This window comes from Drosophila willistoni, assembly GCF_018902025.1.
Source record: "Drosophila willistoni isolate 14030-0811.24 chromosome XL unlocalized genomic scaffold, UCI_dwil_1.1 Seg141, whole genome shotgun sequence".
NCBI classification, from domain to species: domain Eukaryota; kingdom Metazoa; phylum Arthropoda; class Insecta; order Diptera; family Drosophilidae; genus Drosophila; species Drosophila willistoni.
Genome location: NW_025814052.1, coordinates 11,656,959 through 11,683,808, shown reverse-complemented (window position 1 = coordinate 11,683,808; position 26,850 = coordinate 11,656,959). Strand labels below are relative to the sequence as shown.

At 37.7% G+C, this 26,850-nt stretch overlaps 1 protein-coding gene across 1 annotated transcript; it reads left to right on the top strand.

The window, feature by feature from the left end:
- Positions 1 to 96: 96 nt before the first annotated feature.
- Positions 97 to 25,612, top strand: LOC6641182 (tyramine beta-hydroxylase). Its single transcript, XM_002064126.4, has 7 exons — positions 97 to 551; positions 21,704 to 22,062; positions 22,120 to 22,274; positions 22,344 to 22,735; positions 23,771 to 24,120; positions 24,180 to 24,367; positions 25,239 to 25,612. Exons 1-7 carry the CDS (start codon positions 263 to 265, stop codon positions 25,537 to 25,539), a joined length of 2,034 nt encoding a protein of 677 aa, XP_002064162.3. The 5' UTR covers positions 97 to 262; the 3' UTR covers positions 25,540 to 25,612.
- The last annotated feature ends 1,238 nt before the right edge of the window (positions 25,613 to 26,850 follow it).

The following is a 26,850-nucleotide window of genomic DNA, read 5'->3' as shown; positions in this document are numbered from 1 at the left end:
ATTTTTCTTCTTTTATTTATACTTTTCTGTTCTGGATGTTTTTTTTATTCTGCTCTGGTGGCATCATCATCAATAATGTGGCACTAACAAGAGCAGCAACTGACAGGAACTGCAGCAGCAGCAGCAGCGTTAAACGATTAGCACTCGAAAACAGTTTTTTAAAAAATACACACAGCGAGAGAGAAAGAGGGAGAGAAAACATCGAAGTGAATAAGAGAAGAATAACACAGAGTTTGGAAAAACAAAAAAAGGACAGCAAAAAATGGCACTGCAATTGAGCAGTTGTCGTCCTCGTCCTCGTTGTCGTCGTCTTCATCAAGCAGACATTTGGAAGCAGGATGCTACTGAAACCAAAATACAACATTATCAACAACATCTTCAGCAACAATCACATTCACAGCCGAAGAAGCATCAGCATCAGCAGCAACAGAAACAGAAACAGAAGCAACATCAAGAGCAAAAACAAAAACAGTCACCGCAGCTGCTGCCATTCATGTTGCTCCTTGTGATGTTGACACTGCTGACGCGACCATTGAGTGCATTTTCGAATCGTAAGTACAACTGCTTTGGCTCCGGATCCGCCCATATATTTTCCTCCCCCGAACAGGCCATAAACACCAAGTGAAAATGCCAAGTAGTAAAGTAAAAACCATCAACAATCTATTCTTGTGATGTGATACATTACCAATGCGAGGTTTGCTTATCAAGTTGTTAGATCTGACTCAATACACGGACTGACTACAGTGTAAATAGTAGTATAGGATGTGGTATATATAGCACTTTGATTTCGATAGAGTACAAGTTACTTTTCTTTGCCTATCCACACTCTAGATCTGGAGTTTATAGTTTTACTACAGAGTTCGGTACTTAATCTAATATAAACATGGCAAACATAAGATCCTGAGCAACTATTAATAGGTCTCCTGTGGCATAGGACATCATTTCCTAATTATCCCAAGCTTAAAATCTCAAAAGGGTAATCAGTGAGTACCGAATGAGTTTGCCAAATTTCCGTAAGTGATTAAAATACAAGGCACACAAACAAGCCTACGATGTTAAAGACTGAATATAAAGTCAAACTTAAACTTGAAACTGTTTTTTTGAGCAATAGCTCAATTAGTTGTATTCCTCCATTCCTACATCAAAAAAGTACCAAGTTCACTATAGATAATATACCTTTAGAGTAAGAGTAGCCAGTCTAGCACTCAGATAGATGAACTTGTCAATTAAAATTCACATTCCAATTACTTTTTTTGCTCTTTATTGAGGCTATATTTATCCTTTCATCCAATGACACATTGATATGTGAAATGTTGAATTTAATTTGGTTAATCCCCAAATAAACAAGACATGCACAATTTTCAGTTAAATTAAGCAAATAATAAAAAGCAAAAGGTAATGTTACATTGCATCCTATATACATACGCAAAACGGACATATATGTATATGTATGTGTAGGGACATGTACGATGTTGGAATAAATTAACAAATTTTGAAATTTGAGTAGCTTAATTACTGTGTATGCAAGTTTTGGACAGAGAAATGATGATGAATTTGAATTAAGAGCACGAATACATTCGAATACAAAGGGGTAAATGTTTCCCCTAAAAGTATGCAACAAATGTATAATGTTTCATATGCCTTATAATTAGAAAATTGTGTCCATAAACTACATTTATTTTGAATTTTGAATCTCTCTTTATATAAATGCATGGTCTACTACTTACTGCATACTTTAGGGGACAAAGTTCCCAACATTTCGAATTGATTGGCTGAGCTAGTCAAAGAACTGACTGACAGATTGATCGTGTCACGATGTTATCACAAAATTGCATAGGCAAACAAATCGTTGGAATTGGTTTTTGGTTGAGTCCTTGTTTCACATCCTGGCATCCTTGTTGTTACGTTTACGGTTTCCGTTTGACTCCATTTTTGGCTTACACTCTGTCCGCATGTGAAAGCATGCGTGCGGCATTAAGTTATCATCGACACATCCAGAGAGAAGGAGATGGAGATGGAGATGGAGATGATGATGGCAAATATGCGGATTTGCAGAGTACTTTCAGTGTTATTATTGTTTGTTCTCCCTGTGTCTTGTGTTTTGTTTTGTTGTGTGACATGTTTTGTGTCGTGTTCTTCTTCTTCTTTTAGCGCTCAAAGGCATTAAAATTCACACGCAGACAAACTGAAAGGCAATCTTCAATCTTTCGCATCAAGGCATCGTAAACATCGTGGCACAAGATTCAAAATGACTAGACCAATGCGTCCAACAGCGTTGGTTTCCTCTTAAAGTTCAAAAAATATATAGACGCTAGATTCAAGGTGGGAGTGGGAGGTGGGAGGCTGGGAGAGGGTTGAGTCCGGACCCAGTGTCGTCGTCGGCGTTCTCGTTGTCGTTGTCGTCGTCGGTTTGCCAACAAAACGTGTATTAAAAATCAATAGAAGTTACAAATGTCTTCTTCATTTGAGACGAGACGAGACGCAAAAACCCGGCGGAACACACACACACACACACACACAGACATACACAAAAACACATTTTGTGGCGCCGCGCCATTTGACTGGGCCTGCAATTTTCTCTAAAGGATTGGCTACAAAATTTCTTCGCCTCACCTCCTTTTCTTGTTTTCTTTTTGTTCTTCTTCTGCTTGTTGTTGTTGTTGATGTCTTGTGGCTTGTGTAGGTGATTTAGTAACAGTTTCACACAATTCAGGTATGATCGATAAATTTAAGAAATTATATTTTTATTTGCATTTTATCTAAAGCAATCGAATGCAATTTTATTCAGATTTAGCTTAAGCTCATCACAGAGGATTACGAATTACTCTAAACTCTCTAACAAGGAATTAGTGTTAGTTTCTATAGCCAAATAACAGTAGTAAATAAAATAAACGTTTTGTTTTTCTGGGGATTCCCTTGCATCGGGGTCACCATTTGTCAAGGCCAAAAGTACTTGAGAAATTGAAGCATCTCCCTTCCAATGCTTTTGCTTAGTTATGCGTCCAGAGGCCTGATAGAAAATAGTTGATAGAGAGAGAGAGCTTGGCAAACAATTGAAAGACATCTTATTACTTAAGGGTCTGCAAAATGATTTGAATTTCTTGGAAATAATGTAAGGGACTTGTTTTTCGACTGCCCTCGTTTAACATTTTCATGCCCACTAAATCTGATCTGATGTTTTTGAGATGATGATTCAACTAATTTTGTTGTCACTTCGGCTTGTACTTCAACTAACGACAATGGACAACAATATAAACAATTTTTTGCCCAAATACAAAGAAAGTAGGAAGAAAAGCACAAAAAACCCACACACATACATAGAGTGTAAGAAAGATAAGAGAAAGGAGAATACACATACACTTGAAGTTCAGTGGGTCTAGCTTGGTTTTGGTCTTAATATGGTCTGGACACTTTCCTTGTAACCGTTTAATGGCCTGGTTGGTTCTTGTTGTCGTTGTTGTTGTTGCTTTTCTGAAGAATTCAATTTATTTAATCCAGTCGCCTGGTCATGTTAATATGCCAAAGGCAGAGGCAGAGGCAGAAGCAGAGGCAATAGCAGGAGCACATCGATAAAGCCAGTCTAGGGCCATGGCTCACATGAGCGTGAATTTCACTCACAAATCCATCGTAACCGGACACGGACAACAACACAAACACACACACTCACACACACACACACACACACACACACACTCACACACACACAGATAGAAAGAGAGAGCAAGCAATTTTCATTTTGTTCGTTTTTTTTTTTTTCTCTCTTAGCCATTCTTTGCCTTTCAGACGCCTTTTATTTGCTTCACCTGGTTTTTGTACTTTTAGCGCCAACATTTTCTATGGTCGCTATGCTACATTCATGTTTATTTAATTCGCGTAAATTTTTATTAATTTTAATTGAAAGCTTTACGAGCGTTTAGTGTTACACACTTTGTTTATTCAATTCTTCTTCCCTTTAGTTTGCCTTGCCTTTCTTTACATTTCTGTTATTTTAATTTCATTTCTAGTTTTTCTCCCTTCTCTGTGTGTTTGCCCAGAAAGTTCTCATTAACAGTGATTCCAGACCCTGAAGAACTATATCATGCTTTAATGGATATCATTTAATTATTGGTATGAAATGCCCAGAACTTTCATAAGTCAAAATTCAAATAAGAATAAAATTATTATGTTTTCTTGCTTGGAAATATATTAATTCTCATAATTTGCTTTGTTTTTTTAGCCATAAAATATTTCAATTTGAAAAATGTAATGAATGTTGTAATGAATGAAATCCTTTCTGATCAAATCCAAACTGATCATCAAGTTTCAAATCGTAGATTAAGCTTTCTAATGGTTAATAATCCGAATTGAATTGGGGGAAAAAAATCTCTTTAAATCAAAATTTTTGTTTGACAAATTTTCTCCGAATTAAACAGGCTAAAAAACTTGAGAATTTTTTTGGTGATTCCAACCAGTTTTCTTTTAGGAAACTACATAAAAGATTTCCTTCGGAACTTCTTAAAGAATTTATTAAACGGTTTTCATTTCTATAAGTTGCATAAAAATTAAGATAAAATAAATGTTTTAGGTGTCGATATTATCGAGCTATTTGTTATCATTGCGATCGTTTGATGAATAAGTATTAACAAAATGAGATAATGGCTTGTATTTTGATAGATGGACAAACAATAAAGAGCTGATTATGCCAGGATATTTGCAATAAAGTTCCTTTGATTATATATTGCAAAATATATATACGTACATACATATATATCATACGCCATCTGTCAATTCAATTCAATTCAATTCATAAAAAATTACAAATTAAACAAGCGTAGAATTCCTCCCTTTGTGTAGACCATATCCGTATCCGTTTCCGTGTCTGTTTCTCTGACTGTCTGTTTCCCTGTCGGTTTCGGAGTTTGTGTGTGCCCGTGTCCCTCGTCTGTAAGTAGCCCGCAGCGATTTAAAAAGTTATTGCCATGCTTATCATTGTGTTCCATCGTTCAACCGCCTATGGCTTCTGCCCACCCTCTCCCTCTCTCTCTCTCTCTCACTGTCGTCCATTCCCTGTCTTACCAAAAGCCTTGGCAAATCCCACGTCAGGGTCGCATACGCCATTCTAACTCCTCCGTTGTACCATGCCCCCTTCCTGCCTGCCTGCCTGCCTGCCATACCTATCTACCTCATTCACCAGCATCCCCTTGAGAGAGTTGATGGCTCATTTTGGGGGCCACCTTTTTCGTATGCGGTGACGTGACAACGATAAAATGCCGCTGCTCCCACTCCCAGCTCCATCTGGATGCTGTCCTGGCCTAAGACGGCTGCCTACTAATCGAGATCGACTTGTTGTTGTTGTTGCTGGGTTAAGGGAAATCTTTTGTGAATGCAAAGTTTTGCTCTACCCAACAATCAAGCGAACGACTAATGAGAAGGCAAAAGCTGCAGATTTCCTTCATTCATTTCATTTCTCAATCAATAGGCCACAAAAAAAGAAAAAGGGAGAAAAATATCAAAAGAACGAACTTCTTGCAGATTCTCGTGTGTTTTTGCTGCGGCTGCTCTTGTTGGTGGGTGTCATGCCAAAGTGAAAACTCAACTGAATAAATAATCAACTTGCAACATGAGAGCTCCCCCCCCCACCACCTCCCACTTCATCACCCTCCTTTCCCCCATAGACCCACTAGACAGGAGAACAAACTTTGACAACTTTTACGTTTTTATTTGGTAACAACAGAAAAAAAAAAATAAAACAAACACACACACACAGACACACACACACACACAAAAATGAAAGTAGAATGAAAGAAAAGTTTATACTTCTCTCTCGCTCTCAATGGGATCACTCAATGGAATTTGTTGCTGTTAGTGTGTGTGTGTGTGTGTGTGTGTGTGTGTGTTCCTAATACATTTTGACTTATGGAGTACATATATAGATATATGCTGGATATGCTGGCTATATAGTGTGTATGTATTTGTGGATTTGCGCTATGGACCAGAAGGCCAATGAGTTGGCCAATTCAGCGACGTTTGCCAATTTCGCCTCGATTTATTTAGTGGAAACCAATAAATAACCAATGATGTATGTATGTTCATCTCTCTCTCTCTCTCCTTCTTTCTCACACACACTCACACACACACACATCACATCTGATTCCCACGAGAATGCATTCTGTATGCACAGTGGTTACAAAAATTACTTCAATAGCAGCACGAATAGGCTTCTTCTTATACTCATATATATATTGTCCTATATTGTTTACTTATGATCATGAAAAATTACACTAGCACGAAGACTTTTTCTACTTGTTTAAGAAAATAAACAACTAAACTTTATATGGTTTATTGGAAACACTTTTATAGCTCTTCGCCCATCCAAAAAAACTTTTTCAAGGCCAAAATTATTCGAATCATGAGATTTTAGCTATTAACCTGTTCCATTTGACAAAGAACAGTCTATATATATATATATATATATATGGAAATAGTTATAGATTACAAAATTAGATTAAGCATTTGATGGCACTCGATTTTTAGTTTTCAAAATTGTGACACACTGTGCTTTAATGCCTCCAGCAGTCCGAGAAATCCAAGGATCCGAGCATTCTTTTCTTCATGTACACATACCTATGTATATATATGTATGTATATGTGTGTATGTTTGCTTGTCTGCAGCACGTTTTTGCCTTCATCCGAATTGAAATTCCCTTTAAACATTTTGTCATTCTTTTGCAGTGAACACAATTTAACACTTTACTGTTTGCCATGGCTCTTGGGGATGCTGCGTTGTCCTCTAAAAAAGAAAAGAAAAAAAAAAATAAGCTAAGCCAATTTTGCGAGAAAAAAAAACCCCAATCCGTATCAGCAATATGCGGGGCGGTAGGAGGCAGAGAAAGAGATTGAAAAGAAAGAAAGAGAGAGAGAGAGCAAATATGGCGTCATTCAACGCATTTCCGTTTACATTACACGCTCATTTCCGCTTCGTGTGACTTTATTAAGCATTGCCGTTGCCTGCATTTCTTTTCCTTAAACATTCTACCCCATTGGAGTTTTTCTCGCACACACACATACACCTACAACTACACCAACACATAAAAGTATTCTCGCAGTTTGCCACTTGTAGTGCGCTCAGGCAAACGAAAAAGCTGCCAGAAATGTTCTTTGAATTTGCTTTAGTTAGACGAATCAAATGTTGCTGGAAACATGAATATATATATATATATATATATGTGGTGTGTGTGTGTGTGTGGCTGTGTCACTTAAATTGGGCACATCATTTTGTAGCTTAGTTCATTGGAGCGTTCATGTGTGTGTGTGTGTGTGTGGAGCGATTGTGGTTAAAGCACTTAGATCGGCTTGCCGAGCAGGAGATTTCAATGATAAGCAGCCATATAAGTATATATATTAATTTTTGCTCTTGTTTTGGTGTCAAAATAACATACAAGTTAAGCTCTGTGGGTTGAGCAAACGGACCTTTAGTTGGCCATCAATCAGCAGGTGTCTAGAACCCAAAAAAGTATGCAACACACTTTGAAAACTTTCGTCTGCTTAGGTTCATATTCATGTTTATGACACATTTTTGTGCATTTTAGAAATAGAAGTTGTTGCTTTTATGCTGTCTAAGCCGAAACATTTCATTTGATGAATCAATTTGATGGCCCTGCCTACCAAAAACCAAAAACAACTTTCGTGTGCGGTAAATGCGGTTTCAAAACTATGCAATAAAATGACAAATAAAGAGACCAAAATACTTTTTTTACCTTCCGATTTCATGGAAAACGATGTGTCAAAAGTAAAATTGAAATAAATCTATGCCTCGTTTATGCCTTGAGTGTTAAATTCGTTATCATTTCTGGAGTTTTTGGTTTTCAAATGAGATCCAAAAAATAACACGCCAATTTAATGTAGTGCAACACAGCTTTTAGTCCTTAATCCTCTTTACTTAGAGCTAAACTGTTTAACTAGAGGTTCTTTAGATTGGCTTTGTCCCTAAAGTTGGTAAATATTTAAAAAAAATATTTTATAAGCCATCCAAAATTGGAAATCAAATTTCTATTGTACAACATTTTTTTATGAATACTAAAAATGAATTTATTCCGCAAAAGATTACCCATACGCAATGTTGGCCCTTAGAAATCAAACGAAAAGCTGCAGTTTATTTGACATTTTTAGTTACTTGGAAATGCGTTTAAGCAAAAATTTGAAAAATTCAACAAAAAAGAATTAGCTTAGTCAATTTTTACATTGACATTTAAAAAAAGGAATCGATTGCAATTCTGAAGTGTAAAAAAATATGAAATATGAAGCTATTTCAGAAAAAAGGAATACATACCTTGGTCTAATCAACCCAAAACTGATGAAAACGAATGGGCCCGCAGATCTTAAGAAAATATATGTAGAAGGATATTTAGTGATCTCTTGACAATTTCGACTATACACTTGTTCTTACATACAATCCACTAATAAAATGTGACCCATATTAAAAAGTTTTGTTACACAGAGATAATGTGAATTTTATATTGCGCATACGCAATGTTGGTTCAATCAGTTTGTGAATTTGTGGCGATTTGTTGGGGATTCATTGGGGATCATTTAAAACAAGATTCATTGTGAAAAATATTTCTCATCTATATTTTGAGCTCCATGGATATATATTTAAGGAATATTCTCAATTCTAGATAATTTTTAAATTTTTTTAGTGTTTTTTAAACAGTCTTGTTCTTTTATTTTTTCAAGTTTTATATATGTTTACCAAAAGTCGACAAATAATCGTAAATATTTTCATTTCACAAGTTGATTGAACTTAAACAAAAACGACTTAAGACTGTCGACTTGATTTATATTGTGACATAAACTGAACGTACATATAAAAAATTTCAATCACTGTTTTACAACTTGACAAATAAACTCTTAAGAGCTGAATTAAAATATTTGATGAGTAGTTTCACTAACCCTAGTTCAGTCAAGGAGTCAGCATTCTAAGGATCAGTCACATATGGAGGTTTTTTTTATTAATTGGACCCAAAAAAAAAAAAAACGTTTTCTAAATTTGGTTTGCCATTTTCTGTTGCTGATGCTGATGATGAAGAATTGAAGAGTTGTCAATGGGACTTTTGTTGAGTTTTGCCATTTCTCTTTTTGCGCTCTTTTCCTCCTCCCTCGTACTCTTCTTCTTCTACTCCTTTAAGTTGGCCCAAGTTGCTTGGCTGTTGGTGGCCACTTTTGGTGCTTGAGTTCTTGCATTCAACTTTTTAACTGCTGCATAAATATTTATATTGAATTCAAATTGGTTTTTGCGCTTGTTTTGCTGAATTTTGTGTGTCCTCCAATTGTGGGCCGGCTAAAGGATTCGCCAGCTTTCGCAGGAGCCCGTCCTGTTTGTTGTTGAGGCTCTTGGCAGGCCAATCCCTTTTTGCTTTATTTTCTATTTTTGGGTTTCCTTTTTCTTTCTCTTTTTTTTTTTTTTTGTCTGGTGCTTAAACAAAAGCTGTCAATTTGTATTTCAATTAAATTTGAATGTATTTTGCGGCACTTGGCTGCCTCAAATTATTTGTCCAGCTCCTACCAGTTTGCACTCTCTCTCTCTCTGTGTCTGTCTCTCTCACACTGTGTGTGTCTGTCTCTTTTTGGCTTGTTTACTGTTAACGCCAACTGGGCTTTAATCCATCAAAAGGCAGCCGGCAGCCAAGTGTCAAAATGCCGTTTCCAAGTAATTTACTTATGTCTAAACTGCTTCCTCGCCTGCCACCTCGAGCGGATCCTGCTCATGTTTAATTAGCTGGCAAGCTCTCTATCTCAATCTATCCCTCTCTCTCTCTCTCTCTATCTCTCACTCTCACTCTCTCTCTCTGTAATTTTCTCACTGTCTCACATACATACAACTAGATGAAAATTCTCTGTTTAGTTGGCAAATATTTGTTAATTTGCCGTCGGCATCGACGGCAGCTTCAGCTCCATCTACCGATGAGAAGGATAAGAGGGAAGGCGGTGGGGACAGTAACGGGGCCGCGCATCCAATTAGCGTGGCAAAGTAAATCTATTTTAAATTGATTTTTGCCTGATTAAATTGCGTTTACCACTTTCGTCTTCAGCTCAACTACATACATATATATATATATATACATATATCTTTTTCTCCTTCTCTTTTGGTGGGGCATAAAATTATTTGCCTTGTGTATGTATGTTTCTGTGTGTGTGTGTGTGTGTGTCGGTGTGTGGGTGTGTCCTTCTATTCGCAGACAATTTTCCCAACAGCTGCAGGGCATAAAAGCCGAAACTCTTAACGAAACCGACATCAAACCGAAACCCCGCCAAAATTCTCAACTCATTAAGCTTAGCTTTGACTTTGGTTTTCGCTTAAATTTCATGCAAAAATCATTTGTCGTTATGTCCCCGGTTTTGTTTTTTTTTCTTGGTTATACCCTTTCCACAAAGCTTACCAACACTGCCAATAGGCATGATTGGAATATTTACCAACACCTTTTTGAGCATCAGGTATTGGTTAGTTTAGTGCGAGGAGACTGAGCCCAATTCTCACTTAACAAAGAACAATAAAGACTTTTCCTCTTTATACATAAATGTCCCTTTCTGTGGGGCAATTTCGTAGTCAACGAGCAGTTCAAAAACAGAATTCATTAATCAGCTTAATTGGACTTCCACATCCTTGCCTGTTAAGTTCAAATTTATGATATAATTGACCAAGTTAATGCAGCCAGAATCTGTCCGTTATGTAGGGTATAGAAACTACTTCACAGTCAAAGGGAGCCCACAATGTCCCCGCCTTCTGATGTCGATTTTGTGTTTTTTTCCTTTACGTTCTTTTTGGATTGGATTTAGGTCAACTGCATGTACGTGGATATGAAAAACGTAAAAAATCAAACCCATTTCGTATTGAATATCATCAAGTGGCGTTGCCCAAAAAATAACGTTACCTGCATGAAGGGGGGGAAAGGGGGGACATCTGCATGCATTTGAAACTCATTAGTCGAATCTATAGTGAAAGCTATTGGCGAGACGTCATAACGTCTTCTTTGCTAAATACTTTTGCTTTTACATCTTGAACTGAATTGAATCAAAGTGCTGACTCTCAAGCACACACGGATGGTATATATGTATATGTATATAGAGTGTTATATATGTATATGTATGTACCTCCAACGTTCCTTCCTGTATCCATTGAGTGTGAGTTTGAGTGCGTGTGTATGCGTGTGTGTGTGTGCATATGCAAATGTTAAGCTATTATTAAGGCACTAAAGCGCACTTGGATCAGCAAGCAGCTATGTACATAGGTACGTACACAGTGGAGGCCAGATAATCAGGGCATCTTATTACAATTCTCTTGATTACATATGTACTTCCTTCTTGGAAGTGATATCACAATTCTAAACAAAGACAAAACAATAAACAAATTGTCTGTATAGCTAGTTCAAGAACCAAGTTTAAGTTCTATCATCAACAGATCAGAAATGCAATGGCCATATCATATGTTCAACGCGAAAACTAGTTGGGAATTACAATTAAGTGCAGCGAAAATTAAATTTAATTAAATTATAAATTATTATAAGATTTCTATCTTATCTGATGAAGTTTATAAATGTTGACGTTAAAGTTGTATATTTTGTATATTATCTAGAGAAAGTTTCAGTTATTTTTTAGTCTACTCAATATTTTTAGCTTTGCCTATTGACTGTGTGAAAACACTTGCATACACACATTATCTCTCCCTCTTTTATGCTCTCTTTCTCTGTCTCTCTCTCTCTCTCTACTCGCACATTTAATTTCATTTAATTTAGTTACATTTTCATGTATTTTCTTATTTTTTTGTTATACACGTACATACATATACATATACATTTATATATGTATACATATATTTTTTGTTCCATTTTAATTTTTGAAATTTATATTCCATTTTCATTTTGCTGCGCTAGCTCCCAAGTGGGCAATGCAGGCAATAGCAAGAGGCCAGAGCTGAAAGATGGAAGAACGGGGAATAGGAGTGTCGGCAGGGCCATATGAATAAGGAGCAGGAGGAAGGAGGACGGGGGACGGGAGACGAGAGAGTGGGGCATGCTGCAGCATTAGCACACAAAACGTTAGGCAAAAACACAAGACAACAGCAACAGCAACAGAATGAACGAGGAGTGAAATAGAATGAGTTAAAATGAGGTGAGGTAAGGTAGGGAGAGGGGCCAGACGAAGAAGGGCCTTGCAGATGGAAGGTAGGTAGTGCAAAGTATCTGTGACTTGCTCATATGCGGCGGCATATGATGACGACATGGATACATTTGTATTTACAAAGTGCCTGTCGTAGGTGGGCCGAAAAACTTTATCAGCGAGTTACTTAGCCCCAAGTTGTCCTTTCTCCTGTCGGTCCGTCTGTCTGTTTGTCTGCCTGACTGTATGGCTTTTGCCGCAGCAGCAGCAGCCACCGCACAATGTCATTAACCAAATGAATGAATGGCTGACACTGCAGATTTCCACCAACACCATCTAAGCAGATGGCATAAGTAGAAAGAAAGTGGGTGAAGGCGTTGTCTTTTGGCGTCGTTTTCTTGTGATTAAGTTGACTCTCCTTCTATCTGCCCCCCCACGCCCCCATCTTCGGTACCTGGTGGTGGACCACCCCAAAAATGTTCGACAAGTGCCACAACCGCCATGGCCATGGTCAAATGAGGCTCCAAGGAATAGGTTGAAATTTTGTGTCTTTAGATTGAGCAGGGACGGATTGTCAATAAAATGATTAAGAATGAAGTAAGTAAGTCGTCTCGCCGACTTGGGTATACCATACACCAGGTGAAACAAATATTTAAAATTTCGAAAACCAAATGTATGTCTATTAAATTGCTTTAACATGCCCTCATACCATATGCTATCTCGCTCACTCTACAAACACACAAGCACTCTAGCGCCGCCACTAGCCAACGGCCAATTCTGCCCTTATGCATCGCGTAGCAAAATACGTTCATACGCATATTTTGCATGTTTCTAGTCCGATTTCAATAAAATTTGGTAGTTTGGTAGAAATAGATAAGATTAATTAGTCTGCCGAATTTGATTGCGATGGTCAAAAAATTGCAAGAGCCAATCGGTTTTTTCTAAATTATGGAGGCGGAAGTGGGCGTGGCAACATATTAAAATATATATATTCTGCGCGCATACTAAGCCAGTATACATACTAAATTTGGTGACTTTAGCTTTGTTAGTTTTCAAGAAAATCAGTTTTGTTTAATTTGCGGGGGCGGAAATGGGCGTGACAAAATGATTAAATAGTCAATGTCTGCGCGTCTGTTAGGCTAGCTTACATACCAAATTTAATGTCGGTAGCTGTCATAGTTTTTAAGAAAATCTGTTTTTTGTAAATTGCGGGGGCGGAAGGGGGGGTGGCAAAAAGATGGAACAATTATTTTTTGCGCGCTAACTAAACGAGTATACAAACCAAATTTGATGTTTCTATCTGTTATACTTTTTAAGAAAATCGGTTTTTTGTAAATTCCGGGGGCGGAAGGGGGCGTGGCAAAAATTTGAAACAAACTCGATAAGCGTACATACTACACGAGACTGCATACCAAATTTGGTGGCTCTAGCTCTTATAGTCTCCGAGATCTAGGTGTTCATACGGACGGACGGACGGACGGACGGACGGACGGACGGACGGACAGACGGACATGGCTAGATCGACTCGGTTGTTGATCCTGATCAAGAATATATATACTTTGTGGGGTCGGAGGTGCTTCCTTCTGCCTGTTACATACATTTTGGCGACTTTAATATACCATTTCACCCTATGGGTGTATGGTATAAAAACTGATTGAAAAAAAAAATGTTAACAGGAATCTTAATTCACTAAGTAATCGGCAGAGAAAATATATCAATTTCATCACACACAAAACTTTTAGATAGTTTAATTAAAGTTTTGGGTTAGTTCTATTCACCCAATTTGACAGGAAATAAAATCAAAATTATCGTTCTGAATTGAGGCAAAATACTGTGTATTTAAAGCTTAACCGCAACTTTCTATTTAGATCGATAACTTTATCGATAGATCCAAGTCAAGGAGAATCTCTAGATCGGAATCTAATACAATATGAGATACACTTAAATAAATAGTACTATCAACTAAGTTGTCAATTTGCTCTTGGTCATGAGATTTAACATTGACATTGGCCTAATCCTAATCCTAATCCAGCCCTGAGATGATGGCAGTCTAGTTGGCAGGAGGCTTGGATTGAGGTTAGTGATGACAACAACTTAGATGAAAATAACTTCGCATTTATAAGTGACAACTTTCTCGAACTCGGTATGTATGGGTGTGTGTGTGCGTGTGTGTGTGTGTGTGTGTGTGTATTTGTGTGAATGTGGTCCATGAATACTCTTAAAGAATTTGTGTAATTTATGGGCAAGGCGTGGCAGACAAATGACCTATGTAGGTTTGTTTATATGTGTGTATGTACACACATTTTTGTACATACACACGCACAGTAATAACTAACGGTAAATTAGTTTGCAAATAGAAACAGAGAGAAAACAAAACACTGATAGAGAGAGTGAGAGAGAGAGAGAGAGACAGGAAGAGATGGTAAAAACCAGTCTAAGAGATGAAAGCTAATTTAGCCAAAACATACTCTTATGTATTTATGGACCAAACTCAATGAGAGGAAAGTTAGTAAAAAGCCAGTTAGAAGACCAGAGTTGACTACGGGAGATGGGTGACGGGGAGACTGACGGGGTGTGGGGTGGGGTGGGTTGGTCAACGGAAAATACATACATATGAGACACACGAACAAAAAGAAACAACAAACAAATTAAGTTGCTACGCAAAACCATGCAAATGGACACAAGTTTTTATTCTGTCAGCCATGAACCACAAAAACTTACCAGGAAGTTACCAGGAAGCAAAATTCTAATCTAAACATCAATATGTACGAGGGCTGTTTAAGAACTTTGCTTGGAACTCTTTTCTTAGAGCTCTTTCAGACCAACACTGCCAGTTCGACGAGATGTTTACCAACACTGTTAACTTTTACATAGAAATTGACTTAGTTTGAAAAACTAAAGTAGACTATGATCTTGCATGAAAGAGTTACTTGTAAACTATAACTATCTATTATCTATGAAATGTCGCTAAAGGCCCCCTAAGTTATGCTATAGAAACCTAAAAAAAAGGAGGTCTTTAGTTGTCTTATTCCTATTTTTAAGAAAGACAGACTCGACATTATCATTGCATTAAAGAGTGCAATTTTCTTTACTACTCGCATGGTTATCTGCACAGATACCCTGTAACTGACTTAGACTGTAGATATATGTATCTATGTATAAGTATGTAGTACTTCTGGTGTAACTAGTCGTCAATAATCTGACAGATCAAGCTATTTGTTTATAAACTTTTGCTAAAAATCATTTAGATATACGGAAAACATTTTTAGAGAGTTAAAAGTGATGCAAATTTGATTCCTTCTTCTTCTACAGGGTATTAACTATTCGGCCTAAATTCATATAATTTTTTATCAATTTCAATTTTTGGCTTTTGCGTTTTCAGGTTCATTTTGACTCTTGGTGTTGTTTTTTGTTCTGGTTGCTTTTCGTTGGCCACAAGCCAAACCAAGCAAAACCAATGTGGCTCATCCCACACCACAAACACCCACACACACACACACTTGCACACACACATGCATGAACCTTCTAAACCGGACGGGGGGGTCAGTGCGTGGCCAATGGTTTATTAGATTGGGTTTCAATGTGCCTGCTGTTGGCCGTTTTTGGTTTTTTGCTGTCTGTTTTGCGTGTGCCTTTTAATTTATTTATCACGCAGTTTCTGCCATTGCCGGATTTAACTCTACTGCTTTCCGTCTAGTGGTTGGGCGAGTTGGTTTCGTTTTTTTCCCCCCGTTTCTGGTGACCATGGCAATTTGGTGGGGGTTTTTGTTTATGCAAGGAGAGGTCACCGCAGTTAGGCATGTTTTGTTTTTCAAAAATGCATAACGCATGTCGCTTTTGAATGCATATCATGTGCGTACCATCGGCGTTTCCTTTACACACACACACAGAGATGCATATACACACATCTGTACACCTGTTCGTGCTTCTCGAAATGTTTGCGGTCAAATTGCAAAAGCATTGCCCAAGCACAATATGTTCCAGTTCACTTCACTCACTCTTTGGATTGTGTGTCCTCCTCCTTCTCCTTCTCCTTTTCATCCTTGTCGTCCACGGGTCCATTTCACTGTGGTAAACCATTGTGCAATTTGATCCAAATGAAGAAGTTGTCAAGGTAAAAGCGATGTGATTAAAGTGGTCTTTGTGATATTTTAGAGTAGATTAACGAACTGGGCGGCAAGTGTCATCATTACTCAAAGTGTCACCGCAAACCGCTGACGAGTCTGGGCAATTACATTAACCTGTGCACGACATCATCCACATAATCATTATCATTATCATTATCATTATCCTGTTCATCATCATCATCATTTCGAAGGCATAAATGATGGGTGCCAAGTGGCGAACCATTAAATAAACTAAACTTCATCATAAACTAAACGTGAGCTCGTTTGTTGTAGACAATCTGCCAATACATATAAACATATATGTACATACATATATGTCTGTACATATGTATGTATGTATGTATGTGTGTGTGTGTGTGTGTGTGTGCCTGAGTGCACACCATAAATCCTCAATAATTTATATACGACAAAATGCCTCAACCACATTTCTAGAGGGAGGTCCTTGGCGAAATTTGTTCAAATATTTGTCTCAATCAAAAATGTAGCTAACAAAAGGAGCAAAGAAGAAAAGTAAAAGAAAACGTTAAACGAAAAAGTCATAGGAGCAAGCCAAATGTAAAAGATATATCTAAATGTGCCCATTACGACATACGAGAAAAAATCAACTCATTCACTTTAGCAGAGATCAGGATATGATTAATGCTCATAAAGAAAGTCTTGGCTCAAAAGTCGTTTAAAATATCATTAATTTTATTCTTCGGAATATAAAGTAAGTGATCAAAGTCTAACGAATGTGGCACATATCAATTGAATCAGTGAAAAGTAAAAAAGGTTTTCAGTTTTCTCATTTTCTAAACAAATAGAGGACACTTACAACAAATTGATTGTATTAAGTATTTCAAAGGACCCACAAAAATTGGTCTATATATTTCTCATTAGATAAACTTGTGTTTCTTCTTGAATTACATGGCGGATGAGTGATATATTTTTTTTTTGGTTTTATCTACCTTTGAAAATGGAAATATGAGAGAACCGTAATGGAAAATATTGTGATTGAATTGTAAATGGGTCAATAAGTGGGGGTGGTTGCCACTTGCATTGAAATCCCAAAGTTTTCAATGTCATTTCATAACTCAATGTGACAAGGCGAACGGACAACACGAGCAAACGCAGTCAATTTATATTATGAGAGAAAGACGGAGAGGCAGACGGAAACGGAAACGGACAGACAGACAGAGGGTGGTTGGGGAACGGATAATGATAACAGAGCACAAAAGGAATTCAATAAAGTGTTAAGTGAGAGGGAATTGGATATAAGGGCAATGGCAATGGCAATGGCGACATTCTCAAGATGCTTTTGCGTCACTTGAACGTTAGCCTAGGGGGAAATAAGAATTCGAAACGTAAATGGAAGTGGATGGAAAGCAAGCAGAAAAGGGAAAGGCATCAACCAATTGACAACGATTTGTGCATATAACATCATTATAATGACATCATCCGGACGACGAACAAACAAAAACAGAAGGAGAAAGCACAAAAAAAACACACACACACACACACACACACACACACACACACATACACAGGCTAAGGAAATGCCATTGGGTGGGCGACTTGTGGGAGTGGGTTGGCCGATTCCTTGGTTTGGAGTGCTAGCAAATTGTGTAGAAATGCGTCGCAAAAAGAACTCTGAGAGATGACGACAAAAAAAAAACGTGGGGGGAGGGGGAGGGAAGGGGAAAAAAAATGCCTTTCACAAGTTAAGTTATTCGCATGCAGTAAATAATAAGAAAATTCCTGTGCGCTTTGGCATGCCACTCATCTAACCATCATGTGCCCATTCCCATTGCCATTATCCAGTCAAACTATGCACACAAAATATATATATATATATATATATATATATAGACTCCACTTTTCAATCCCATTGCCTTATCCATTGGGGCAGCATTGAGAAGAAGAATTCCAGAGCGTAGCGTTAAAATGGCATTTCAAGTTCAAAGCGCTCAAACAAAAACTTTTTTGATTAGGATCGGGGTTTCAACTAAGAAGCAGCCAGGCGGCAGCAGAGCTAAAGTCAAAATGCAATAAACTTCAACTTTATTAAATTTACTGTCATATATGTAGACACAAACACATACACATACATACACATACTTTAGGTAAGTACGTGTGTGTGAATTCAATTACTTTGCCAAAGTGTGAAAATATTACGTATACGTATGCGTGAGCAGCAAAAAGATGCCAAGTTAAACGAAAAGAAACGAAAGAAAAAACAACAACAACATTTAAACTGCAATCCGTTTTGTAATCAAATCAATTCGAACTGCTGCTTTTTTGGAATTTTAAATTAACTTTCAACAGTACAAAAGATGTTACCAAGAAACAATCTACCTGAACAGTGTCCTAACTCAATTTCACTAAAACACACAAACTTCTCAAACCAATTTCAACTTTAACTAAACTTTAATTGAAAACTTCATTTGCTGTGACTTGAACTATTTTCATCAACTGATTTTAAGAGCAAAACTAAACCTTCTTAAAGATGAAACAATCTTTGGTTGGTTAATAAACATTAACAAATATCTTAATCTTAATCTTTGATTCTCTGAAGTTTTCTTCGTTGTGTTTGATGATGAAGTTCATTTCAAATTCTTTGCCCATTTGTGCACGCGTTTGGTAACAATGTAACCAATTTGTTGTATATTACCATCATCCCGTTTATTTTTTTCTTCCCCCCCCCCCCCCCCAAATCCAATCCCTGTGTCCTGGGGAGGACAACTCTGTCAGCTCGATGGGTGGTGAAGAGCAAACACATTCGCTTGGTTACACGACTGTTACGGTTCGTGTTATATATGTATGTATGTATGTAAGTACGTTTGTACATATGTGAGCTTGTTTGGATCTGAAGTGAGACATATGTAGTGTAACAAATCAATTTTATACGAAACCACCAGTCTGTGTGTGTGTCTGTGTGTGTGCTATCCAGTTGAGAAACCAACTCGTTGGTGGGAGCATATTACTTCCGCTGAACTTGATTGAACCTGCTTGGTTGAGCAGCATCATGCTGGCAAGCGACGGAAAGCGAAAATTTATTATGGCACACTGATTCGAAATTGTATGGTTTTCAAACAGGACATTCTGATCGTCGACTTCCCTTTAATCCCCTTTGATTTCAACAAACCTGAACCGAGTTCATATTTAGAATCATCGTACTTGAATTAGTTAGGAAAAAAACCAACAAAAATTATGTCATATAGGAAAAGTTATTAGTTTAACTTCAAAATGAAAGAAAAGTTATTGGGCCCAAAATCTTTTATATTTGCTCTCAATAAACTTTCCAATTTCAAAATAATATTAACCCTTTTTTTTTACTTTATCTTTTATATTATTGGAAATATTGGAGCTTAAGCCATGCACATTTAATTTCGAATTGAAATTTTTTCACAAATGCAGTTTCATTTCTTGGAATATTACTATTTGGAAAGCTTCAAATCAAGAATTAAAGATGTAGACCCGATTTCAGTTGTTAGTTCAATAGATAAAATATATCCGTAACAATGAAAAGTGGTTTATTTTACCAACTTCCAGTTGAAATTGACTGACAGCAGCAGATCCTGAAAAGTCCTACAGAAAGCTGAGATAAAGGACTTTTTAGTTTAACAAAAACTTCAATCAATCAACAGCTTCTCGCCAGCCCATTATACCATCCTTTATAAAGTTATCTCTGAACTTCGTTTGAGATTCTTAACGAATGCTTAAGTTCCTGGTTAATTTCTTAGGCACTAAAGGAACTTCAGTTTAAGGATATTTTTTTGGCGAATTTTAAGAATTCTAACTAAGCCAAAGCATCTTGAGTAAGGAGTAAATTTAACTACTAGTTTTGGCCCAGTGTTCCAGCCGGAAGGAAAGCGAAATTCATCATGAGATGGGATAGATTCAACGAGCCAACAACACAGCCAGCCAGCCCGTTGGCCGTCTAGCTAGCCTGTTCAAGCTCAAACCTAAATCATTGACCGATTCCCCGCTGCTGTCACTTTTGATTGTAATCGAGTGTTTTTACTGTCGCTCTCTTTATCCATGCTCCATGCCCCATCCCCACCCACAATTCCTTCACTCCATCACCCGCTCCCCTATGTCTAGGTTGTTTTTTTTTTTTTTTGGTTTTTTTTGTTCCTTTCGCATTCCTTTTCTCATCTAGCGCCTCCATCATCTTCCATTTGTGTGCACTGTCAAACAATTTGATATACTTGGTGCACTTCACTGTGGTCCACATCTCTCAATTCACATCCACTTCCACTTTCATGTGTGTGTGTGTGTGTGTTTGCCAATTGGATTTGACATTTTATTGGGTTTTTCTTTCCCTCTTGTTACTGCCGCTTCACTGGCTAGATGGCTGAATGGCTGGACGATTGTTAGTCCTGCTGACTGCTGACCGATTGCCGCAGATGAGCGGCCCAGAAAGAGACTGCAAGAAGAGTGAGAGAGAGAGAGACAAAGGGGGCGAGTGAAAGTGGAATGAAGAAGTAATAGCAGAAACCGAGTGAAGCGAAGCAAGTCGGTCAGATTGAAATCGCGTGTTTCGTTTTTATTTGGGTAATTAGTACAAAGCAACTTGATTATCGTAACGCCCAATACATACATACATACCATAGATGCTTATATATATGTATATATGCATAAAGGATACCATCTACCGAGTCCTGTATACGAAATTTTTGCTTCTCGCAACTTGTAACTGGAGACCATGCTTTAATTGCCACATTAATTTCAAGAGCGCGTCATAAAACGTGGCAAATACAGTCTGGACAGATAAAAGTGTCGAAAAGAGGAGTAAGCGAATGGGAAAGAAGGGCTTTTGGGGGAAACGGGAGGAGGCGTTTGCTGGCCCACAGGCCAAAGCCCTCCAGACGTGATTCAACTTGAAATCGAAGAAAAGATGCAAATTACTCTGAAATCAACTACAACAAATTGCTTCAATAAAATGTTGATTAAAGTCGGCCCACTGACCAATAAACCGAATATTACTAGACATAATGATCTCACAAAGGCTCAAGTGAATGGATCTCTTGTGAAATTATATGCAACAATTGAGATGATTGTTCACTTAAACTGTTCGTAGATAACTATTGTCTCGACAAAGATTAAACTTAAAACATGGCTGAGGTATAGTGAAGTGCGTTAAATGCCTTACATAAAAACCGAAAGTATGTAATCATAGGATCAAAATATTAGCTTGTTCTCATTTGCCACACATTCCATTTGACATAAAACGTGTTTCATTCCATACACACACTTCACTTGACATAAAGTTTGTTTCTTTTTCATTTGTTTCTACTAAGGTAGGAGGAGACATCCGCAAGCCATCACAAGAGATTATTGAAATATTGTCTCTTAGTTCTAAGTTTCCTTGAGTTTCTTCTACTAAACCCACTTTTAACAACTTGTGTAACTTCTTTTCAATCCGTCCAAAAGCTTAATCCATGTTATTTCTTTTTCCTTAGGTCTATCAGATACAAAACTTCATGAGATCTATCTGGATGATAAGGAGATAAAACTTAGCTGGATGGTCGATTGGTATAAACAGGAGGTACTTTTCCATTTGCAAAATGCATTCAATGAGCAGCATCGTTGGTTCTATTTGGGTTTCTCGAAACGTGGCAGCCTCACGGATGCGGACATTTGTTTCTTTGAGAATCAGAATGGTTTCTTCAATGTGGTAACTGACACATATACCAGTCCCGATGGTCTTTGGGTGCGTAAGGACTATCAGCAAGATTGCGAGGTCTTTAAAATGGATGAATTTACTTTGGCATTTAAACGCAAATTCGATACATGTGATCCACTTGATTTACGTTTGCACGTAAGTATAATTTTCTGCTATATCCATTTATATATGTGCTTATATGTGGTGTGTTAGGAGGGCACCATGTATGTGGTTTGGGCACGTGGTGAAACCGAATTATCGTTGGAGGATCATCATCAGTTTGCGATGCCAAATATAAGTTCGCCCCATGAAGCCGGCATGAAAATGATGCAATTATTGCGTGCTGATAAAATACTTATACCCGAGACGTAAGTAGTTTTTTTTGATTCTATTCCAGTGAGCAGTACGGTAATCAATCATTCTATTTGCTCTTTCAGAGATCTGTCTACCATTGATATCACTTTGAAACAGGCACCCGTTCCAGCTATTGAGACCACCTATTGGTGTCATGTGCAACGGCTTGACCAGATCATCAAGCATCGCCATCACATTGTGCAATTCGAGCCTATAATTAAAAATCCGCACATTGTCCATCACATGGAGGTATTTCACTGTGAAACCGATGAGCACGACGAAATTCCTCTTTACAATGGTGATTGCGATCAAATGCCACCCAAGGCTAAAGTCTGCTCCAAGGTAATGGTCTTGTGGGCCATGGGTGCCAGCACATTTACATATCCGCCAGAGGCTGGCCTTCCAGTGGGTGGTCCAGGCTACAATCCCTATGTAAGGCTCGAGGTGCACTTTAACAATGTAGAGATGCAGGCAGGTGAGTGTCGTATTCCTATTGTTTTCCTGTGAGTTAGTGCTTAGTGCCTAGTGGTGGGCAATAATCGATAACCCAAAGGTAAATATTTACTTACGTTACTCGGGCCCAAAATAGCCTTAAACTACATAAATTTGGTATCAAACGAACGAGAAAAATTCCACGAGTACGACCTCAGGTGCGCCTTGGCGATTTATTTCGTAGTTTTTGTGTAATTAACAAAAGAAAAATATGTTTTTAGCGGGACTGTAGCTAAAAGTAGCAATTTACGGCTAAAAGAAGCTGTCGAATTTTGAGATAGTGTTGCCAGATGCCAAATTTCGGAACTCGAACACGCGGGCTTTTTGAAACTTTTGTTCGCACTATTCTCAACAAACAAAAATATTGTTGAGTTAACATTATTTCTTGATTTTAGAAAACAAATATAGTTCAGAATACAATATTCGGCTGCCAAAGCAGCGGAAAATTCCTTAATTTTATAATTTAGAGTAAAATATTTAGCTGCCAGGGCGGTCAAACAACGCGCCAAATAAAACTAGTATTTGCCAACACTGAAATCTACTTTAGCCGATTTTTTCACTTTTCAACACTGAAATCTCGAGTAGCTTGGTTTTTAATTCCGTTTCCGTTTACACTTTTCTAGTGTTGATAAACTGTTTAGGTTCAATTAGTGTCAGCAATGAACAAACGAATTTCAAACTGACCTGCTCTACATGATATAAAGTATATACCCAAAGTTGTCGTTTCAAATTAACTTTTTTGGAATGTTTTATTACTATGGCAGCTGTCAAAGAGAACGAGAAAAGGAGAGAGAGAAAGTGCCATCGCAATTTCATTAAAACTTTTATTTATACATTTATGTATATCTATATATGCACTTGTCGCAAGGACAGCAATGTCGTTATCCGGGTTGATTTAAGTGTCCTTTTGCATTTCAAACGAACAACAACCACAACAACAACAACAACAACATAAAGAAGAGAGAGAGGGGAAAAAATATTAATCATATGCCCACTTTTTCACTTCTTCTCTTGGCAGGCCTTGTGGATAATTCCGGCTTTCGCATCAAAATATCGAAAACTTTGCGTCAATATGATGCAGCTGTTATGGAATTGGGCCTAGAGTATACTGATAAAATGGCCATACCACCTGGCCAACAGGCATTTCCTCTTAGCGGTTATTGTGTGGCCGATTGTACACGGGCAGGCTTACCAAGCAATGGCATAATTATCTTTGGCTCCCAATTGCATACGCATTTGCGTGGACTCCGTGTCCTTACGAGACATTTTCGCGGTGAACAGGAACTTCGAGAAGTAAATCGTGATGATTACTATTCGCATCATTTCCAAGAGATGCGTACATTGCATTATAAGCCACATGTGATGCCGGTGAGTCCTTTTGAGAAAGAGAGAGAGAGAGAGACGGGACTATTCACTTTTCTTTTTAGGGTGATGCATTGGTTACCACTTGCTATTACAATACCTCGGCCGATAAGAGTGCAGCTCTTGGCGGATTCGCCATCAGCGATGAAATGTGCGTTAACTATATCCATTATTATCCAGCGACAAAACTTGAGGTATGCAAAAGTTCTGTATCAGAGGAGACGCTCGAGAATTACTTCATCTATATGAAACGGTGAGTGACTAATGGAACTGGGAGACCCTTTCCTCCCTTTCGCCCCCACTGACTTTTATGTTGGCCATTTTTCTTTGGCATTTCGGTCAAAAGCATCAAAGGTTAAAAGTTTTTTTCCCGCCCCAATGTTACGGTGTTCATCTTTTGTTTGCTTTTTGTCTTTGGGAACGCAGGGAATTTCACTTTATGTTTTGACGACAGGCTGTATTCAGGCTAAAAAAGGTGTTCGCTAATTGCCAACTTTAATGGCATCTCAGCAGCAAGATAGAGAGAAGAAGAAAGCAGTCGAGCAGTTGGGGGGAAAGGAAGGAAGTGCGGTCGTTTTAGCAAAGTTTATATTAGATTAGCAAACGGCGGTGACTCGCTGGAATTTGCGGTCGGTTATGAGAATGTGGCAAAAATTTACACATAAAAGGTTAAATGGTTTCTGTTATGATGCGAAGGAAAAAAAAGCAATAATTACTAAAGTAACCCAAAAGAATTATAACCAAGAAAGGTCAACTTTTGAACAATTATCAATGATTAGGCTAAAACAAGTTTACAAAACAAAAAAAAAAAATATTATCCCAAAACGTTAGTATACAGCATTTTTGAAAAAGTTTCCATAAAACCATCAAAATTAAACTTAAACAAAACTGATCTTTAGTATTGATTAACAAAAAAATTGAATCGATCAATCAAGTAAATATTTATCGATAAATAAGATCTCTTAAGTAAAAGCTTGTCGAATGCTAAATTTGAAATTCAGTTAACGACTAAGTATTGGAAGCTTTAGTGGTGAATTCATTCATGGGGGCTTTTCATGGGAATTTAACAAAAGTTTGAGGCAAATTAATTTGACTTCTCGTTTTTCGTTTTTGTGGCGTCAAAGCAAGGAGCATCAGCGTGGCATCCATTTGAATGGGGCACGTTCAGCAAATTATCGTAGCATCGAATGGAGCCAGCCACGCGTCGATCAACTGTACACAATGTACATACAGGAGCCGCTTAGTGTGCAATGCAACAAATCGGATGGTTCACGCTTCGAGGGACACAATTGGGAGGGTGTCGCCGCGACGCCTGTTCAAATCAAAATGCCCATACATCGTAAGCTCTGCCCCAACTATAATCCGTTGTGGCTGAAACCGCTGGAGAAGGGTGAATGCGATTTACTGGGCGAGTGCATCTACTAGAATGACACAAACCAGACAAAAGGACAGGGAGACACACAGAGAGAGAGAGAGAGAGAGAGAATGAAAATGAAAATGGGAAATGAAAATGCAGGGCTTTAGCCTTGGGCACGGTGATGGGCACATGCACGTTTAGCACACACACACACACACACATACACACACACACACCCATATACGAATATATGTAGTGTTGGTTTCGCTTTCGGTTTTGATTCTTGTTGTTGTTTTTTTCTTTTTCCTGTTTTTATATGGTTTTTAATTCCTTTCATTTTCCTTTTTGGTAGTTGCCCTTCATCATCATCATCGTCATTATTATTATTATTATTAGCATCAGAGACAAAAGGCCACACAAATGTTTTCACTTTGTTTTTAAATATCTAATGAATTTTTGCCTCGCTCTTTTGGCCTTTGAAATTTTGCCGACTAAGGCAAGCAGCAGCAGCCGCTAGGCTATAAAACGTTTAATTCAAAGCATCTCCTTTGCCCACACAAACACACACACGCACGCATACACTCACATATAGACAGAGAGATACACATACGCAAGAAATTGTAGCATACTTTTGTGAGCTTGTTTTTTTTTGTGTTTTGTTTTTTTTTGGGAAATGGACACCAAAAGAACAGAGTATAAAGAAAAACATAAGCAAAAAAAGAGAGAACGAGAGAGAGAGAGAGAGAGATAGTGAGAGAGAGAGTCAATGATGATGCCGCCAAGAACGTCCACTTGTCCTGGGGCTAGAGAACGTTTTCAATGAGCTAAAGGCTCTGTTTATACAATATAAATGAGCAAACTTTGAATGCAGCCAACCAGAGGATGAGAGACAAAGTTCTATCTGGCTACCTATAAGGAAATGCTGCAAACTGGTCAGAAGATGAAGAAGAAGAATATGTCAACTCTAATTAAGAAAAAAGTGGCTAAATGTTGGTCAAGTGTCACCGAGACAAACAATTTACCAAGTCCATTCACGTGTGTGTGTGTGTGTGTGTGTTTGAGTGTGTGTTTGTTTAAGGACTGAAGATGCATTTCAAATGAATGAATACATAAACGACTACAATTCCCATTCCCATCGCAAGTGAATTTATTCACAACTAATTTTGTTTTTTCCCTTGCTCTGTTCTTTGTGGCCAACAATTTGTAAATTTTTGTTTAACAAAGGGATTTTGGTATTTATAAGGCCACTTAAGTTTTTTATACAAATCGTAAGAAATTTGAATAAATTTATTTAATTGGAATTAATTTTATAAATTTTGAGTTATTGTAATCTATGAATTGGTTATATAACTCAATAATTATTCACGGTTTTGTGTTAT